Raw genomic sequence first — 21,682 nt, 5'->3', positions numbered from 1 at the left:
ATATATGTATGTGTATATATATATGCCATATGCATGCCCACGGAGGTCAAAACAGGTTTTGGATCTCTTGGAACCGGAATGGCAAATGGCTGTTAGCCAACATATAAGTGCTGGTAGTGGAACCTGGGTCCTCTGGAAGAGCAACAAGTGCTTTTAACCACTATGGGATTTCTCCAGCCCCCCCCATATTTTTTTTTAAAGAATTAACTTTATCGTGTGTGTGTGTGTGTGTGTGTGTGTGTGTGTGTGTGTGTGTGTCCCTCATGTGTATGTGCCACAAGAGGGTGGCAGATCCCATGGAGCTGGAGCTACAGGTAGGTCTGAGCATCCCAATGTGGGTGCTGGGGACTGAACTCTGCTCTGGAAGAGCAGGTAGTGTTCTTAATCCCCGAGCCCCCTTTCCAGCTCCACATCTGTCTTCCTCACTCCTACCAGGTTTGCCCTGAGCACCTGTCATCTCTTACCTGGACAGCAAGCCTGAGAATGGTATTTCCCTGTTTTAAGAAACTTCAGTGGCTCCCTATGCTGTGCTTATTTATTCACCTACTTACCTACTTAACTTGATTTCTGAGATGAAGCCTCACGCTGCCCAGGCACCCCTTTAACTTGTTATGTAGCTAAGGGGGCCCTTGAACTGCTACTAACCTCCACACCAGAGTGCTGGGGCTATAGGTAGCCCACACTGACCTCAAAGTTAAAATAATCTTCCTGTTTGAGCCTGGGATTACAGTCATGGGCTACCAAGTCTTGTTTCTCCTGTTTGTAAAAACCAAAGTCTAAGTCAGACTTAGTGGAACACACCTTTGGTCCCAGCACTCGGAGGCAGAGACAGGCATCTCTGTGGCTCAAGGCTATCTGATCTACAAGGAAAGTTCCAGGACATCCAGGGTTACATGATGAGAACCTGTCACAAAACCCAAAAGGTTTAACTCCAATTTATCATGGAGTTCCAGCAGAACAACTGAATATCCATTATTTGACCCTCTCTGAAATAAAATTTTGTCTGAAAAACAACTACTTTGCAGGAAAATGGATGGAACTGGATAACATCATTTTAAGTAAAATAAGCCAAGCTCAGAAATATGAATATTGTCTGCTTTCTCTCATACTGAGAACTCTATATCTATCTATCTATCTATCTATCTATCTATCTATCTATCTATCTATCTATCTACCCACCCACCCCCCACCTCTCTCTCTCGGCTTAGAACTCACTATGCAGCCCAGACTGGACTCAAACTCACATTCTTCCTGCTCCGACTTTGCAAATGCTAGAATTACAAATGTGTGCCATCATACCTGGCTGGACAGCTTTTTAAATACTCAAAATTAAATCTCACTTGTTATCCCTTCTTTGCCTTTAGGGACCAACTGTAACACACTACTGTTTCTTTTTCTTGTAAAGACATTCACTGTGGACTTAGTGCAGAGACCCAGACTCAGCTATCTGGGACCTAGCATGTAGTGTTTACATGCCTGTATATGAGTGGGGTGAGCAGGAGACCATGAGAGGGGGGGAAAGAAGTTGAGGGGGGAGGCAACATGACACGGGTGTCACGAGGGAGGCGGGAGGGTACTGAGGGTGTAGGAGGATAAGAAGAATGAACATAAAGGAATTATGTTTGAAAATGCCACAGTGAAACCTGGAAATGTATATGCTAATTAAAATTTTAAATAAAGGGAAAATAATAAAAATAAACACATACCCTTTACCATCTCTACCAAGGGTCTTACTGTATCATTTTAAGTGATCTTTTGGGCACAAGTGCTAACTTCAGCTTTCTGAGACACAGCACCATGGGGCCTTTCTTCCCCAATGCCAGCCATGGTGTTTACTTCTAACTTTGCAGGCACTGCGTGAGAGTTTCAGCAGGATAGAGACAGAGACAGTGTCTGTGTCTGTCCTGTGCTCTCTAGTCTGAGGAGATGCTGCCGAGTGATGCTGGGGTCCTCGGGCCCCCTTCTGCATGACACGTGTTGATAGCTGAGTGCCTCACCAGCAGTGGCTCCCTCCCCGCCAACCTGTCAGCTTGAGGCTGTGGTTCTGCCACCAAACCAACCCACTCTGGGCCTCCCCCTTCCTCAGGAGCTCCTGGCTTTGCTTACATGGTTCTTTAGAAGAAACCCACTGTGTGTACAGCCCACCTCCTCTGGGAACTATTCACTCCCTCGACTGCAGTGGGGATGGTCACTCATGTTGACACCCTTGGCCACAGCTGATGAGGAATGAATACATGACCCAAACTCAAGTGGAAAATAAGAGAGAGCTTTCTCTCACACACACTCTGTTTGGGGACTCTGTATGGGTACTCTGTTTGCCATCACATGGTCTGGGAAGGGAGGACAGCCATGCTAAGTAAAAGCAGAGAGGAGGGGGAAGTCACACTTGGATATGCTCTGAGATCCCTGACCTCAGCGGCCAGAGGAGCCCACTCCAGCGATTCCTGCCATGCCTGACACTCGGGTCCCAGGACAAGTCCTTCCAATCAATTTTGCTTAAGCTCCAGCCTTTCACTCCACAAGAACTTTCTTTAAAACTGTGCAACAGAGCAGCCCTATTGGTTTTCTTCTAAAATCCATTCAGTACTTAATCACATAAGGCTGGAGCTTTGCCTTTTAAGCCTCCCCATCCTCTTACATCTCTGCTCAAGGTTTTCCTTTTCTTTCTGTGGCGTTCCCAATTTCCATGTCTTCAGGTTATGTGTAAACCTACCCAGTGCCTACTGCCCTCCATTCCAATAATGTTTATGTGTTCCTTCCACTTCACCGGGGCATGGGGAAATCACATGCAGACTAGTGTTCTCACTCCCGAGCCATGCTTCCCCCTGCTCTGACGGCAAAGGAAGCCAGTTGAGGCAGCATGGTGACTGTGTGCTCTGACTTCCGGGTGATTATCGATCGCTCCTTCCTCCTAAGTACTTCAGGTCTTCTAGACAAGAGTGCCCAGCAACCCCTGGATCTCCAGGCAGCCCCACGCGATGACAGTGAGAGCAAAATGGAAAGTTCTTTGTATACCAGGTTGTGGGTGGGAGGAAGACAGCGGGGATATCATTACGTGGAATGCTCTAGTTCACGGAAGAGACTGTACATAGAAAGATGGCTCTAAAAGCCACACTTTGAACCCATTAGGAAAAGACCTCCATCGAGCCAGAGGCTTTGAAGAAAAGGGCATGTGGAATGGGCACGAGAGAGGGATGGACAAAAATCTGACCATGGTAAGAAGAAACTAATCTGGAACAACAGTGAGTTCTATAGTCATGAAGTGACAATGGCCATAAGCCAGAGAAATGTCTTAGAAGATGAGCCCATAAAAAGGTCACCAGGGATGCACTTACGTGTACTCTGGCATAGAGTAGTATGACACGATTGAAAGTGACATAATAAGAGTGTAGAGATGAAAACACAGCAGTTATGAATGGTTTGCAGGGCTGGAAAGACGGCTGCTCTTCCAGAGGACCTGGGTTCAATTCCCAACACCCACATGGTGGCTCACAACCATCTGTAACTATAGTTCTAGAGCATCCCATGACTTCTGGCTTCTGTGAGCACCAAGTATCCACTGTACATGTGGGGAAAATGCTTATTCTTATAAAATATAATCTTAATTTCAAACATTTAGAAAAATAGGTTACAAAATAGTATATTCAGTGAAGTCCAATTCCTAGAGATGCACATTCACACAGATGAGGCCTGTGTTCTTCAAGCTATAGGATATATGCATGGCAGCATGTAAGCAAGTTGATGAGTCTGTTAAATTTCCAGATTCTGATTTCATAGGTACGGAACAAGGAGGTGTGACACTGTGCCTAGTAGGTGCTTGGTAACAGGGGCTACTGGTCCTCACACAGATGGTGTGTGGTGTATAATGGGTAATGGGTAATGTACATTCCCTCTTTCCCTGGTAACTGGGGCTGCTGGGCTGTTGTTCCTCACACAGTGTGTGACATATAATGGGTGATGGATAATGTACATCCTCCTTTTTCCCTGGTAACTGGGACTACTGGTCCTCACACAGATGGTGTAGGGCATATAATATCTATTGGTGATGGATGGTGCACATGCCCCTCTTTCCTTACTTTACACCTATATTCTAATTGATTTGGGGGTTTGAAAAGGGAAAGTCAATGGTTTTACATTATTCTATGCTTTGACAAGTTAAAAAATTTAAAAAGAGAACAAAATGGCTGGCATGGTAGCACATGCCTGTAATCCCAGCACTTGGAAGGCTGAGGCAGGAGTACTGAGAGCTTGAGGGTATCTTAGGCCACAAAGTAAGTTTTAGGCTAGTATGGGAGATATGTTAGACCCTAACCTAATAAACAGATGTATACATAGACACGTACATATGAACATACATGCATACATATAAACACATGCTCGCATACATACACATATGCACATACACACATGTACATACACCCACACATACACATACATACATACATACACACATACATTACTACCTGCATACATACAAACACACATGAATGAGAGGGCAAAAGGTGAAACAACTCAAAGCTGTGCAGAGGACACAACATAAAGTTCAAGTGATAAAGGAGATGTGCAAGTCTGAGAGAGCAGCAGAGGACAAGGGACAGTCTGGTCACACATTTAGGAAAGAATTCTGCACAACGGGAGAAGAAGACACAATTGTGGGGTATAAATAAAACAAATGTTCCATGGAAAGAAGAGAAAAGGGTCAAGACAGTAGAAGCCCTGTGCCTTGGGTGTGGGCGACCGGCATGCCTTTGGGAACTAAAGCCTTGAGAAAGACTCATCCCATCCTTTGAAGAATATTTTCTGTGAGAAGCAAGGAGTGGAACCTGACCAGAACTATAAAGTCAGCAAGAACCTTTAAAAAGGCAGAGCACAGACTGTGCCTATGCCTAGAGTATACTGGGATTGGATGACAGCCAGGAATGTAAGGATTTCAAGGTCACACATGTGGCTGGGAAAAGCTGGCTTATTTGTCCCATTGGACTTAAGAACAGAATGTGCCAAGAATATCGAGGGACATTTCCTGCCTACAGAAAAATCAATAGACTAGCATGGTAGAGAACACTTGTAACCCCAGCACTCAAGAGATGAAGGCAGGAGGGTAGTGAGCTTGAGGCTAACCTGGGCTATAGATAGTAAGATCACATCTCAAAACTAAGAGAGGAAAACAAAAATCAGGTTGAGCGGCAGCCCCCAGGATGGGTGGTATAAAAGACCGAATGATGAGTCATGCCCTCCTCAGGGGCTTTCATCACCAACGGGGATACGCCCAGGTGCCCCCAACGACATAACCAACATCCAGGGCTGGGCCCAGACCTCAGATAAAGAGCCAGGTGATGAATGTCCCTCAGTGTGTGCTGCTGAAGCATGTACAATAAGTGTCACTGCACATGTTATCACGGTCATAACATTTTTATTAGCCACCATAAAATGCTTTATAATACTAACTTGAAGTAGATATCAAAGTCACTACAGTTTAATGGTAAACTGCCAGTATCTACTCCTGAAGCAGGCTGGGGACAATATTCCAGGCAAGTGTCTGCTGGACATAATCATGGCTACATAGATAAATGGGGAGGGAAAAGTGGTCTCAGGCACCCAAGAGAAATTATGGTTATTTTTAGGACTCCCACAAACAAATAGACTTGACTATTTTCTCACCATAAGAGCTTAGAGAATAAACGGGTTCAGGGTATGCATTTCCTAAGCAGTAGCAATGACCATTCATAAAACAACAACAAAAACCACCAGATGGCATATAACCCAGAACATGACTATGCAATACTACCTTCCAGAATACAAAAGCAGAAAGACCTAGAATCTAACACTCAGGAGGCAGAGGCAGGAGGATCACTGTGAGTTCAAGACCAAGGCCAGCCTGGTCTATAGAGTGAGTTTCAGGGCTACATAGAAAGACCTTGTCTCAAAAAAAAAAAAAAAAAGTAAGCAAGAAAGAAAAGAGGAAAAAGTGTAAAAACAAAGAGGGTAGGGGAGAAAGGCTAAGCTAAACTTGATGTGCTCACTAAAGTCATAAAAAGTGGGCCATACAGTAGGAAAAATAGCAACTGGGAATAACACAAGGAATAAAATCATGTCTACTTCCAACCTGGCAAACAGATATTTACCATTCACACATTTACCTGTACAACAGGGGCAAAGCTACCTGGAAAACTGTCTTGATTGCTATTATTATTTTTATACTCTACCATATTCTGTATCGCAAATTTTGTTTCCTAATTTTGAAGATAACTTTCATCTCGAAACATGCCAGGGCAAGCAAATCTAAAATGGCTCAAACTGCTCTTCAGAAGGGACTGGATCACGCCTGCCACACCATCAGCGGCATTGAGCACCTTGAGCTTTACAAGTGTTAAGACTCTCCTAATAGCAGGTGCCTTCCAAGGCTGGTCCTTGTCCCTAGTTGGCACCACACTGGAAGTCTCCTGACTTACACTGTCTCTTGTTCACTGCAGTCTCAATGGCTTCCCCTGATCATCTAACTCTCCTGTGCTGAGATCGCTAGCTTCCTAGCAGTTACTGATTGCAGCCTAGGAACACACTTGTCCAATAGCTCACTTCTACGTTCTTTGCAAACCTAATGTTGGACTTTCCTCTTTTTTTTCCCTTCAATAATTTGGACACGCCCACTTACAAACAAACTATTCCTAAAACACCATGGATCTGTGGCTTCTCCAAGACTCTAAGTGGGCCCTAAATGATTCCTTCCCCTCTACTCCATCACCCCTCTATTTGCAGTCTTTCTAAACCTCCCTCCGATTCCAGTATTTCCTAGAAACACTCCTGAGTGTCTTGGATTCTCCTTGTGTGGGCTATGCCGGTGCCTCCCACAGCATGCTCATGGCACAGGCAGAGCTCTGCACAGGTGTTTATTTCTTCCCCTAGAATTTGAGATTGGGAAAGTACTATGCAGGGCTTACTCTCTGTTTTTCTCACACAGCCAGCCAGGCCTTAAGCACACAGTGGAGAGGGGAGGAGGCTGTCGGCAGGCCGGGCCCCACCCAACCACTATTCTCCACTTTGGGATACTTACGGTTTCCACAGTTGAGACCACCTAAGCCAAATGGGCAACTGTAAATCAAGAAAGACAAAACAAGACTCAGGTTCAAATCTCAAAAGCTATAACAGAGCGATGCATGGGATAAATCTCTTTCTTTAGGATAGGTTCTTTATTAGGATGATCTGTCTTTTGTTTGTTTGTTTGTTTTGTTTTTCTGTGTTGCCCAGGACATCCTGGAACTCACTCTGTAGACCAGGCTGACCTAGAACTCAGGAATCCACCTGCCTCTGCCTCCCTCCACCTCCCGCTGTCTCCTACATGCTGGGATTAAAGGAGTACACCACCACTATCTGCCTGGATGCTCTGTCTTTTTGGGTAGTTTTTAAAAACCATTTGTAACAACTTCGTCAGAAAAAGTGAATAGGGAACCCACCTCATACAGGTTTCATTTTCTAACCTATATCCATCTTCACACGCTGAAAGAGAAAAGGAAAAAGCCATGAGCCGCCACAGCACCAGAACTCACATTTGTTAAACACCAGTCACCTGGAAGCCCACAGGAATATTCTAAAAGCAAAAAGGTTTTAAGTTATCTATACCCTGACCTGGATACTTGTCGTCCTCGCAACTCTTTAAGTGATCAACTTTTCTTGACCTCAGTGCTGTTCAGTTTTCCATCAGTAAAAAGAGGATTATGAGAGAATAGTAATAATACTGGTTTCTTAGAGGAGGTGATACAGCTTAGCCCTCTTCCATGAAGAGGAGGAAGTTGTGGGTGACACCCTCTGGAACCCAGTCCTGGTCAATGCCCAGGTTTTCATAAGCGAATGTTTACCCTATAATTTGTGCCAGGGAGTCTAGACATTTTTAGAGGTGCCTAATTTTCACCTGGCTTTGACCCCCTCTGGGTTTACTAAATAGGCTATGGTCCAGCTCTTCGCCTAGCTCAGCAACTCTCAAGCTCCTCTGATCACAGGATACTTTCAAAGTTACAATAACTCAACTAAACACCAGGAATTGTAACGAATGCCCGGATGAAAGCAACGAAAAATGGCCCCTGCACACAAATTCCTTGATGCAAGGGATGATAAAAATCCAATTCATGTTAATGCCTCATAGACACTGCATAAGAGATCAACCCCCTCCCCCCAATCACAGAATGTAGAGCTGCCAACAGGGAGTAGACAGTAGAGACACCGTAGGGGAGAGCTGTGAGTGGCAAGGGCAAGCATGGGCTGGAGATGGGATGGCAGGTCACAACACACCCTGCAGGCTGGGACAGGAGGTTTCCATGTTCTGCCATGAAGTTGTGCATAATAGTGTCATTTGTGTAGAAGTGCCTAATACTTTTTTCCTTTATGTTTTAATGCTAGAAGCTAAATATTTCTAGCATTCATTTTACTGTCATACATCATTTATTAACTGCAATAGTTTTGTGGAATACAGTTTGAAAAACACTGTTCCAAATCACCTGAAATTAGTCTCATCACAGATCATTAAAGAGCTGTGAACACTGACAGGCTCTGTAGACTCATTTCCTGAGCTACAGTCCCACACACTCCGGGCTGTTTACCTTAAGCAGCAGCCACAAGAGATTCCCCACGGCAAAAATCTATTGCAGGATGCCATGGACCACACTGTTATGCAATGCCACAGTAACATCCTGGTGAGCACACCCAGAGAAACTTCTTGTGGGCCTCAATGCCTAAAAGATAGGAGTATCCTGGACCGCTAGTGTGCTTTGCTTTATGGGCTCTGCATCCTTTCAAAGTCACGATCTTGCTGGTTCCGAGTTAGTATCCAAGCTTAGACCTTCAATGTATGGCTTACCTTAGCACATACACTCTTTAGCTTTCTACACATTCACTTTCCTTCCAGCCTCAACAAAGTAGCCACTTTCCCCTTCAATCTGACTTATTCCTTAAACATGTGCATTTGCTGTTTTTCAACTCACAATTCTTCTGCTACAGTTTCTCAGAGCTGAGGTCAAGGGCATGTGACACTATGACCATCGCCTTTCTTCTCCGCCCCCACCCATGCCATACCTAACCAGCTAAATCTGTGATTTTTATAATAATAATAATAATAACAACAACAACAACAATAATCACTTTAGCAGGTTGTGATGGTGCACGCTTTAATCCCAGGATTCTGGAGGCACAAGCATGTCTTTGTGAGTTTGAGGGCAGCCTGAACTATAGGGAGTTGTTCCAGGCCAGCCAGAGCTACATAGTGAGACCCTATCTCGAAAAGAAAATCACTTTATTATAATGAACTCACAAACGAAAACATCGCTTATCTACCCCCTCACAAATACATAATTCTCCTGTCCCAAATTCTATACGTTTCAGCAAACTTCTATATAGTTAGGATGACTATAGTAAGCCATAGAGCTTCATTTAGGGTTTTTGTTGTTTTGCTTGTTTGAGACAGGTTTTCTCTCTGTAGTCCATGTTGGTCTTGAACTCACAGAGATCCACCTGCCTCTGCCTCCCAAGTGCTGGGATTAGAGGCATGTGCTGTCACCACCTGGCTTCCCTCAGGGTGTCACACTTTAGCTATCGATTGCATTTTTTATTCTGTTATCCACCACAAAAAGGAAAAAAAATAGCAACACAGTTGAAACTAGAAAAATAATTAGCTTTATATTCTTTTTTCAAGACTCATGTCCCTTTGCCTTCATTCAGACCTCTTCATTACTAAGTCTCCTTTCTAAATGTTACTCTATGCCCACACTTGCAGCTGTGTGCATGTATGCATGTCTACATTATAGGCCAGGGTCTGCATATGAGGGAGAACATGTGGTTTTGTTTTCTTTTCTTTCAGAACTCAGGTGAGCTTGCTTAATGTTATCTATCCACCTTCTGGTTCCCCGTATTTTCTGAAAATTTCATGCTCTCATATTTATTTATAGCTGAATAATATTTCATTTCATTCTGTATATGTGCCACAATTTTATTATCTATCTGTTGATGGACAACAAGGTTGGTTTCGTTTTCTTGCTATCATATACAGAGCAGCAATAAATGTGGTATGCAAATATCTCTCCGGTAGGGCATGGGATGGGGCTTTCTGGGTAGATGCCCGAGATGAAACAGCTGACTCATGTAGTCCTATTTTTAATCTTTTAAGAAACTTCCAAACTGACTCCCATACCGATGTATTGATTTGTGCCCCCATCAGCAGTGAATAGGGGCTCCTGCCTCCCTTCCTCTCTAACACTTGCTGTCAGATCTGTTGACGTGAGCCATTCCAAGTGGGGTGCAGCCCTATCTCAAAAATAGCTTTGATTTGCTTTTCCCTGTTGACCACTCTTAAAAATAGTTACTGCTCAGCAGGGCGATGGTGGTACACGCCTCTAATCCCAGCACTCGGGAGGCAGAGGCAGGCAGATCTCTGTGAGTTCGAGGCCAGTGTGGTCTACAGAGCTAGTTCCAGGACAGTCTCCAAAACAATACAGAAACCCTGTCTCAACAAACAAACAAAAAAGAAAAAAAAGTTACTGCTTTTTGTGTTTCTTCTTTGGTAAATTTCTTGTTAATTTCATTCTCCCTGCCCAGTCAGTGTGCTTTCAAGTATTTATTTATCTATTTACTTTTTAACTTATGTATGTGTGCATGTATGTGTGGGGCATAGGTAGAGGTCAAAGAACAAGTCTCAGAAGTCAGCTCTTTTCTGGTATTTTTGGGGCCCATGAATCTGCCCACTGAGCCATCCTGCTAGCCCCCATTAATATTTAAAAATTTTGTTTCTTTATATATGAGTTTTATTTTCTTTCTTTCTTTCTTCTTGAGACAGGATTTCTCTGTGTAGCCCTGGCTATCCTGGAACTCACTCTGTAGACTAAGCTGGCCTAGAACTCAGAGATGCACCTGCTAGGATTAACTGACATGGGCTGATGTCTCCAGTGCATGCTATTCTGAACACTTCCTTCTGAAAACATCTTTATGTCCATCTGCACACCCCACCCTCATCTGTTGGGTGGGGGCTCTCCACGCCTCACTGTCACCCAGCCGTGTGCAAGGGCCATCTGCTGTCCTGCCTGTGAGCTCCAGCTGGCGGCGTGGGCTATTTTCATTTAGCATCAAAAGTACCCTGACTCCCTAATGTAACAAATCTCTCCAATCAAAAGGGCATGAGCAGGTGAGGTTTCTCAGGGGTAAAGAAAGACGCTTGCCACCAAGCACGATGACCTGGAACCCACGGTGGGAAGGAAAGAGACTCCATCAAGTTGTCCTCTGATCACCACATGTACTCACAACAAACACAAATGAACAAACATATACACAAAGTATTTTTTTTAAAGGGCGTATCCACCATTTGTCAAAGGCTGAGTGTTCCTGTGTGCCTGGTGTTGCTCTTGGGACTCTTAGGGAAAACCTTGTTGGTAAAGACACTCCCTGTTCCTCACATACCCCAGAGGGACTCTGACCCCAGAGCACTAGAGACAGAACAAATGAAGCAAGAATTTGCATATATGGCCTCACTGGGTTTCTCCTACTATTAAGGGTTCAAAATCAAGTTTAAAGTACATGGCAGAGGCTTAACCCTTTGTAGACACTGAGTCGAGACATGCTGATCCCGAGACACATTTGTTACCCCATGGTCACTGCAATAGACATCATGCTAAGCCCTATCCTAGATACAGGTTTCCCCCCTAAAGTGCTTGTCATCAAAGAGATGAAGACTGTTAGAATCTGGGCTGCAGAGATGGCTCAGTGACTAAGAGCACTGCTGCGTCAAGAGACAGGTGTTTGGCTCTCAACCACCTGTAACTCCCACTTTGGAGGATATGATGCCCTCTACTGGACTCCTAGGGTGCATGCACATGCGTAGCACATAAAATTAAAATAAAATTTTAGCTGGCAGTGGTAGCACACAGCTCTAATTCCAGCACCTGGGAGGCAGAGGCAGACAGATCTCTGTGGGTTTGAGGCCAGCCTGGTCTACAGAGTGAGTTCCAGGACAGGTTCCAGAGAAACCATGTCTCTCAAAAACACCCCCCAAACCAAACTAATAACAAAATCAATCAATCAATCAATCAATCAATAAATAAATAAATAATTTTCCAGATGTAATGGTGTATGCCCTTAATCCCAGCAGTAAGGGGGCAGAGGCAGGAGGGTCTCCGTTCAAGGCCAGCTAGGACTGCAGAGTGACACACTGTTTTAAAAAACAAAGCACTCCCTTCCCTCCTCCCCCCCAAAAACCAAACCTTTAAAAACACTAGTTTCAATCTGGTCAGAGGGGGGAAATAAGTTCCTAGAACGGATGCCTGTCTGATGGAAGGAAACAGAAAAGCCCAGGAAGGATACATATTTTAACTTTAAATGTCTGTGCTAGCACAAATGGCCAGAAGATGTCACTACTAATCCATCTGACAGAGCTAGATTCCACAAAACTCTAGTATTCATTTGTTAGAGGCCCATGACCACTGCTTGAGGCAGGGCCTCCCAGGTGTTCAACAAGGCTAGTCAGGGTCTTCCCAGGCTGTTTCTTGGTCATTACTGGGTAAACATAAGGTTTGTGGCACCTGCGTCTCCTAAAGCACACTTGAAAATGATATCCTGAAAAAGGATCATGGTGACATATGCTTGGAACCCTTGGGAAGCTGAGACGGGAAAACTGTGAGCTCGCTCGAGGACAGCGGAGCTACCTAAAATGCTGTAATTTAAGCTGTCCATTGCCAAGTTTTTATGTAGCATACACACATGCCTCTTGCTGCCTCACACAGACATCACTATACTGTCTTGGCCATACTTTCAGAGCTATATATAAAATTAAAGCAGATGACCTTCTTATAGAGGCTTACACAATGCCACCTCTGACCAAGGTTGCCTGCAAGACACGGTTAGGACATTGCTGACTTGGAGCAGAAAGAAGTGGCCCAAGCCAGTCAGGAACAAGGGTGGCAGGCAGGGCCATGCTTGAAGCACTGTGCATGAGGCTAGCTCCTCTGCACGCTCCCAGTCCTGCTCACCTTTGTCACAAGCTCCATAGCACACAGCGAATTACCACAACACACACTGACATCAGCGCCATCACTTTCCCTCATGCAGCTGAGCTCCAGCCCCTACTTCTAACAAGGGCAGGAAAGCAGATAGAAAGGGGTTAGGAGCATTGTCTTGAAGGCGAAGCAATGGTCCGGCATGGCCATGAGATTCTGGGGACCAATCACACCAGGCCTGAAGCCCAACTCGGAAAGTAGGTGTTCCTATCACAGGTTGCATGTGGAAGGCTGACCTGGGACCTCAATAGAATTTTCTATCTAAACATAACACCAACAGAAAGTCTAAGGTTCAAGATGAAAGTGCTGCCCAAAAGATATTTCTATATTCTCTTGATGAAATGAGTCCTTTAAGGGGCAGTCCTGACCCAAGTGGCATGCCACCTTGCCCTTGTGTGATTTTTCTCTAGGATCCCAGCTCATCTGTCACAAGCAAGGTGTTGACTGAGTAGGAAATCTGTGCCGTTACGTTGTGACTGTGAAAAAGTAGCCTCTATATCGCCAGCCCTGCTGATCATCTTGGGAGCCGGGAACATGGCACTCTGGATCACAATAAAACTTTTATTTCAAGGCAAACTTTTTGGATCACACTCATTGAGTGTGGACTTCATCTCAGATGGAGTAAATTTCTTCAGCGTCTAAAAGACTGGCAGAATGGGGCTGGAGAGATGGCTCAGAGGTGAAGAGCACTGGATGCTCTTCCAGAGATCCTGAATTCAATCCCCAGCAACTACATGGTGGCTCACAGCCATCCACAGTGGGATCTGATGCCCTCTGCTGGAATGCAGGTATACACGCAGGGCACTCATACATAAAATACAAATAAACATAAAAAAAGGTTGGCAGAATTAGATTTCTTCTCTCCAACATACCAAGAAATCTTAAATAATAACCCATCAAATCAACAACGACCTAGACAAATACAAGAGCAAGTCCCCAGAGTTACAAAGCACAGCTTTAGACACAGCTTTCTGTCATTCTCAGGGTGAAGTGTCACCACATTCATTTCAAGGAAGAGGAAACTGAGGCTCAGAGAAGTCAAGTGCCTGCTTGAGATGAAATCTAACTGATGAGGCTGAATGTGGCTCTGACCCAGTATCCTGGGCATCAGTGAGTACACTCACTACTGAGTCACAGTGGCCCTGAAAAACCCAGGCCCTCTCTGCATCTGCATTTTCACCTTTGGTGGTTAACAAGCAACACACAAAGCTTTGGGGATAAAGACATTTTTTCTAACTTCTTCCAACTGGAAGGGAGGGGAAGGGGACCCTTGTGATAGTTTTCATTCTCCTTCCTTTGAATAGGGAGATACATTCAAGGAAATACTTACTGTATCCACTCCTGCTGCAAGCCAAATAGCAAGGACCAGCTACCCCCTATTTAGAAGTGTCCCCCAGAGCAGAGACTACCAGCATGGCATGCATGGCACCTGCCTATCTCAGGAAGGCATTCAGAACTGCTGGGACCCATGGCTACCTCGGCAAGAGTGATCCATCTTGTTGAACTGAAAGTAGCCCGACTTGCACTGACACAGCGCGACGCCATCCAGGTCCGTGCAGATAGAGGTCTCTCTGTCACATTCTGGACTCTTCCGCTTGCACAAGCTGCCCGCTGGGATGTGAAAACAAGACAGTGAAACCAAACCAAACCAAACCTCTTCCTCACACCTTACGGTGTATGAACTTGTTATTTCAAGAGGCTAAGAGTCTCCATGAAGCCATATTTCTCCTCTGCCACTTGCTTCTGGGTCACAAGCATTCCCTCTGGAGAAACCAAGCTGAAGAGGGAAAGGTCTCTGCCCACCTACAAATGCAGCCTCACTGTGGTATATTCTGTACCTTCACATTAAAGGCCTGGATGATGGGGCAGGGAGGGGGGCTGGAACAGACCCAGGAAATGTGACCATGTTCTTAGAGAGTTAAGAGCTTGGACCAAAACCAACCAGTTCGGGCCAGACCAGTCTCAAATGGAAGCAGTCTGGGCCCTGTGTGTCCTCAGGGGCCCCAGGACCAGGCCTTGTGGTAGGGCAGCTTGCTTTGTCCCCAGTGTGCTGTCTTTGTAGGATTTATTACAGAGACAGGTTTGAATGGTAGTCTGGTTCCCCGGGGTTGCAGGAAGCCGTTTGTCTGGCTGTCTTCTCACTACAGGGGTGATTTCTTGAGGTTTATTCAGCACTGGTTCTTCAGCGCAGAGACCAGCAAGTGAGCATGTGCGGGGTAGAAGGGGGTAGAAGGGGTGCGGGGAGTCATGCTGCCCAGTAGTCACCACACCATCCCCAGGAGAACCAGAAGCAAGCAAGGAAGGAACTTTAAGGCCACTTGCTTGTTCATTTGTGGACTTTATTCACCGTATGGATGATGAAGAAACAGTTTAATAGTACCAAAAGTATTCATTGATGGGCGCCTCCTTTGTGAGTTTTTATACAGCAAACAAAATGAAGGATATGGTTTACCACCCAAGACAGGGAAAGAGGCACATGTAAATGGGTGCACAGAAAAAACAGAATTATGAAACCAACTCAATAGTGACTAGTAATTTATTACCCATGCACAAGGTAAAGTAAGGCGGTTGTGTGTTGTGGCTGTTGGGAGTCAACAGCAGGTTCAGCAGGGGAGGAGACCTGCAATGGGATGGGCAGTGTGTGCCTTGTACGATGAAAGGTGGCTGTCAATTTGTAGGTATAGTCTCCCCTCTTCCATCTCAAAGAAAAGACCTGAGCTCTACAGAAGGTTTCAGTAAATATCACTGCAAGATTCTGGGCAAGTTCTAGTGATGGGAGCTGATGTCAGGGCTTCACAGCCCTTGTGGAATTCCCAGCATCCACTCCTGTGAGAGTCCTGAGAACTGAGGCTGGGAGATGGTCTGGTCCCAGTGGGGTGAGTTAGGGCCCAGCTTTAATTCTCAGTGCTGGATTTCCTGCCTTTATTATTGGAAACTGACGTATTAAATCTGAGTTCCTTTGTTCATTGTAAAAAGCTTGTATTTAAGGGGAGACTTTTAAACAGAAAAAAAAAAAAAAAATCCCACCCAGCAAACTCTATAGAACTGGCACCAGGGAGGACCTCAGCTTCCCAACCTCTCATCCGGCCTCTTTGAAGGCTCTTCCAGTCAACAGTTAACAGAAAGCAACACCTCTTGATAAAGCGATGTCCAGGCAATCCTAGCCTGGGAAATGCCTGGTCTCAGTAGATATTTTCTAGACATCAATGTTAAGCTTTCCTTCCATCCTGTCTACTGATCTAGGCTGCTAGCAAAAATATTCATTGCCATGCCAAAGCAACCATTTCCTGCCCAGCATCAGATTCCTATTTGAACAGGGAGGACAGGTCCTACCCCTGCCATGAGGAGCCACTTTTCTCAGCCTTCTCAAAGAACATTTTTCATAAAGCCACCCAAAAGGGCCATGCAGAATCTCACTTAAATCGGTCCCTGGAGATGTGAGTCTTCGGCATTCACAATTCCCATGGTTTTTCCTGGCCATAGCTAGCATCCATCAAAATAGACAATGGGCACACGCATGAGTCTAAGGCTGAGGCCTTCCATAGTCCCTAAACTTCAGGAGACCATGAGAACTAAAGTGCTTTGAAAGGAGGGAGGCGGACATTCAGTGAACTGAAGGGAGAAAACCATGTTTGCCAATGCCAATGCCCAGAGCAGCCTCGATGCCCAGATGCTGGATATCCAGTATATTGTACCTGCTGGTCTAGCCTACCTCTCTAGCTCCAGAAAAATTACCAAGAACAGAGCTGGACTTCTTAACCAAACCTAGAGAAGGTCTGGAGGAAAAACAGGGATGGGAACCCAATTTTGGCCCATATGCATGGCTGCCTTTATCCTCAAGGGATTGGAAAGGAGCAGTGAGGATTGGTGCAAGGTATCAGGAGTGTTCCCATAAACCACACGGGGGCAGTCCAGACAAGGCAGCTGACTGAGTAGGCACAGCTAAGAACAGGCTCTTACAAATCCACATAATCCAGCCACTTGATCTGCAGGACACAGATGCATGTGCTGGCAACAGAAAGTACCCTGGCTCCATGCTGACCACACAAAGTGCAGTCCAGAAATGGTTAGCAAACTGAAGGGTACCTACCTCAGTGGCAGGAAAAAAAAAATGGTGCCCTTGAGTTCTTGGCAAGAGGAACAAAAACATAAAACCAGAGTGCCTCAAAGTTTCCAGTACACTATAGCAGGGCATGAACTGTGAAACAAGACACCCCGACTCGACTATGTTTAATCCATTTCCCCCACTTACTAAGCAGCCAACCCCCAAGAGCTCATCTAACAATGGAAGGATAAGTGCCAACTCCCAAGCTCTGCAGTGCACTTGCTCATGCAAGGAAAGCCCCTGGACCAGCAGTTACAAAATCCTGACCTACTGGGAATATCCTAGACCAACCAGCGGATATAGCATCAAAACCCGATACCTTCAGTTTATGTCTAACATCTGGATGCCAGATGGGGAGGCTTAGCCTCGGCTCTCCTTCCTTTGCCAGCCCTCATCCAGTGGTACAGCAAACTAACCAGAGTCCACTTTGATCACTTACAATGCGGCAGCAGGGACTAGCTCTCTTTGCCTAGAGGCACTTCTGATTCCAGCAGGTTTTCCTCTCCCAGATGTAAAATTATCCCCACAAGACACAAGTGTGCCTTCCAGAATTGCCTTTAATCACCTTCTTCATTGGCCTTACCATAACACAAGGCAAGAGCCTCTGACAAAAAAGAACTAAGGAAGGGAGACCCTCATCATTATGGCATCCTGGGAGCATCCTGCTGTGCACTCTTGGATCATCATGTTTTAATGATAGGGAGCAAACAAAAGACAGGTAACACCACACAGGGGTCTTTGTTTTTTCTTAGTAATCACCATATGAAGGTTGATGGGTCATTGGTAAGCCTGCACACTGTATTTGTCACTTTCTGTTTCCCTAGGAAACAGGAGTAAGCTCCCGTAGCATCTTCTCACCCCAGCACTGTACAGAAGAAACAGAAGGAGCCGATGCCAAGGACTAGATGCCGAAAGGCCATGCGCAGACAGATCTGTGTGCATCTGAGTATCATGAAGGCCTGCGTGTCAGATCTTCTAAAGTATGCTCTGTGAAAGAGCTTGCCTGAACCCTGAACACGTGCCATGTCTTCCCATTCTATGTGAGTCCTAGAGGAATCTCTCCTTACCTCTGAAGATTCGTCTCTGAGACCCCAAGATCTGGCAGACTTCGGCAGAGGACCTGCAGGAATTGACATATTTCTGGATTCCGTCAGCCAGGTCAAATAGTGTCACATTGGAGGCCAGGGCAAAGGTGGACTGCAGTGAGATCGCCAGTGTACTAGGCTCTCTGTGGACAAAGTTGGTAAGTGAGGCCTTAACTGACCAAAGGTGACATGTGGGCCCCAGGCAGTTTACAAGTAAATGTTACTGCCATTCTCCTGTGAAAGGAGAGCACACAGGTCCAGTGACCTTGGCCTTGGGTTACCCAGTGGAGTGGTAATAAAACAGGGACTGCCTTCATTTTGATCACCCATGTGGGAATGGCCCCCCTATTCCACTGACTGGTTCACAAGCAAAAGAAATTCTGTTTCTTACCTAGACACACCTACTGTAGATCGGATATACCCAGGCAACGTTGAAAAACACAAGTTTAACTGAAACAAAGAACAGGGCTGTCAAATAAAATCCCTGAACCAAGAACCAATTTCCTATTTTCAGGATAAAATAGGTAGTTTCTAGCCATCAAGTTATCAGCAGGCAGCTTTACCCAAAGCAATGTAGCCTGTGTTCCCCTCCTGAATATCTTTCTGTTGTTCCCCGAGAACAAAGGGAGTAGGGCAGATAGTGAGGGAATCTCGGCAGGAAAGGATGTTCAGAGAAACAAAACATCTTCAAAGGAGACAATCCCATCTAAGACCCAGGGTTTCAAAAGACCTAGGCAACTGTTTATTTGGATTCTGCATAGCGAGCAAGCTCTCTGGAAAGGCCCCCAGCTCCTCTCAGCTCCCCCAGGTCTGATGGGCCCCACAGGCTCCTCAATGAGCTGACCTCACTCAAAGATAGGTCTTCCTCAGAAAGGCTCTCTGTGGGAAGTTACATGATGTGGGTCAAGAGCTCTTTTGTTGAGAACAAATTAAGAGCTATGTGTTTGCCGTGTGCCCCAGAGAGAACAGAAAGACCTCATCCACATAAAGCATTGTACCTGCCTCCTTGGCAGCCTCCACAGGCAAGCTGGGCCTCCCTAGCAGCCTCCACAGCCAAGCTGGGCCTCCCTAGCAGCCCTCCCCAGCCTGGAGATCCCTTTTATGGAGCAGAGTGTCTCAATAATCTCATCCCAGACAGACCCACCTGTCTTCAAAGGCTATGTTCCAGAGCCCCTTGACTTAGATGGGATGTTATCAAGCATGGGATGCTACCAAATGGTTTGCAGCTTTGTATGTTATTACTTTATATTCTAAGAGCAATGGCTTATCATTGTTGCTTTATTAGTAACCTTTTCTCCAGGTAAGGACAGAATGCCGTTTTTGGGAAAGCTCACACTAGTGATGTTCCCAATGGCTGTTTAATTCTTTATGTTAGTTGGGGTTAGGTGTGTCATGGCTCAGTGTTTTATATGGTGATATTTGGCCAAACAAACAAGAAATATTTAGGCAAGTTGCTTAGTACAGTGTAACATGAAGGACTATACTTTTGCCCAGGGCGCTAATCCTCTACACTATGTAATAAGAGAATGTCTACCTATGAGACAACCAGGAAGCAGCAATGGTAGAACAATGAATCTTCTTTTGGTGAGAGAGGTCATGCCTCTGCCCTTGCAAGGCAGTTTCTAAGCCTCACAGTGGCCTTCTTGATACTAACGATTTACAGAGCTGGGACTCTGGTGCCATGCCAGAGTGTCCGGCATAGTCCCTATCGCTAGCCATGCGAACAATGGAGGGAACTCTGGGTCTAGGGACTGAAGTCAGTCATATGGGGAGTCAACCACGTTTATATATGGCAAAGCTCAAATAAATGTTTCAGACACCACCAGACACAGGTGAGCACTGTGGTTGGCAGTACTCCATATAGTTGCCAGGAGATACCAACAATGTCAGTAACACCACAGGGACAGAGCAGCTAGAAGCACTGCATTTGGGATCCCCAGACTCTGCCCCAAGCACATCACCCAGTGGGCAATTTTAATTTAAGTCCCTTTAGTGCAATTAACCACACATATGAGGATACTGGCCTCCAATATGTGGGTCTTCCTAGTAAATTAGTGAAATTTAGAGTGCTCTTAGAAAGATCCAAACTTGCAGTTAGTGCGAGTAATACAGGTGACCTAGGGGTTGCTTTCAACTCGCTTCTACTTGGTGTGGACTCAGACAATGCCAACTTCTACAGCCTCCCAGTCTTCCATCTGAAAATGTGTCACCTACCCTCTTACAGGACTGAGCATTTGACATAGTCCCCGTCACACATTAAATGCTCACTAGACATAGAAATGGAATTAAAATACAAATACAACCCACAGACCTATTCCTGGCTAATATATGAACTCCAATTTAATGTAATAGCAAGTTCAATTTAATTTAATTTCATCTCTAACTTAGTACAATGACAAATTTCAGTTCCCAAACACCAAATCTTTGAGTTGGGCAGCAGTGGAGAACAAAATATATTGAGTTTCGTTTTATTTCTTTTTCTCCATTTTTTTCTTTTTAGAAATAATAGCAAAGGGGAAAGAACAACATCTAAGGCCCTGATAATTTTCACTGTGAGCTCATAAGCCCAGCTAATGGAATTAGTAGCAGGCCACTAGTATCTTTCAAGGAGAAAGAGTGACCTTTCTAAGCTCTGAAAACAGGGAGAGAAGGTCAATAGGGTGACAACAGTGGATGGGACATGAGAGTTTTCTGGATCTTTCCACATTACCATGTCTGTTAACTATGCACTTGCATGTGAAAAAGAAAGCCTAGCAGATAGGGACTATGTATCTGAAGCATCATTCTTCCCGGACACCGCAAATCCCACCACCTTCTATTTCCAGGATACTTCTCACTTTGAACTTTCTCTTCTAAGAACAAAACCAAGTCTGGGGGATATAGATGACCCTGACTGGTGTCCATTTCTGAACAAAATCTGGTCTAGAAAACAAAGGGTGAGCGTGAAGAGTCCTTTCGGGAGACTTACTGTTTGAGCGAGCTCGTTTTCAACCTCGTGAATGTCGGAATGGTTTTCCACAGTAGTATTGAGAAAAGCCTTCTTTAATTTAAACTCAGTCACGAAGGTTCTAACTGAAGAGGAAAATGTTGCCTGTTAAGCCATACAATAGAGAGACCCAACACAAGCTGTGCAAACCTCTGGGATGGCCAGCTTTATTCCCATATAGGATATCTGTATGAATCTTCTTGGGGGTGAAGACCACACCTTCCTCTTCTAAAAGGTAACCAAGGAGCAGGGCAAACATTTGTAGTAGATGTAGACCCCAAGGTGCTAAAGATTCTACAATTAGCAACCACACAGTGAAAACAACCCACATTTGAAACACCGCTGGGTCCAGAAATGGGGCAAGCATTCCCATTTTTAAGGTCCATTTCACTCATAAAACAAAATTCTAGTGCTGATTGGCTCTGAGGGGAATGGGACCTGAAAATGGGCAGACAATCAAAAATTAGTACTGGTGGACTCATTT

At 45.1% G+C, this 21,682-nt stretch overlaps 1 protein-coding gene across 3 annotated transcripts in view; it reads right to left on the bottom strand.

The window, feature by feature from the left end:
* Heg1 (heart development protein with EGF like domains 1) overlaps nt 1-21,682 on the bottom strand; it is a 74,663-nt gene that overhangs the window by 7,535 nt on the left and 45,446 nt on the right. For all 3 annotated transcript variants that reach the window (XM_051191382.1, XM_051191383.1, XM_051191384.1), the window contains 6 exons: nt 21,181-21,284; nt 18,604-18,662; nt 18,195-18,355; nt 14,499-14,633; nt 7,449-7,491; nt 7,049-7,086 (listed from right to left, as the gene is read on the bottom strand). In XM_051191382.1, the coding sequence (XP_051047339.1) occupies nt 7,049-7,086; nt 7,449-7,491; nt 14,499-14,633; nt 18,195-18,355; nt 18,604-18,662; nt 21,181-21,284 (540 nt within the window). The remainder of the gene's footprint in view (nt 1-7,048; nt 7,087-7,448; nt 7,492-14,498; nt 14,634-18,194; nt 18,356-18,603; nt 18,663-21,180; nt 21,285-21,682) is intronic.

This window comes from Phodopus roborovskii, unplaced genomic scaffold, assembly GCF_943737965.1.
Source record: "Phodopus roborovskii unplaced genomic scaffold, PHOROB, whole genome shotgun sequence".
NCBI lineage: Eukaryota > Metazoa > Chordata > Mammalia > Rodentia > Cricetidae > Phodopus > Phodopus roborovskii.
Note: the sequence above shows the minus strand (reverse complement) of the source record. Positions and strands in the feature narration are given on the sequence as shown.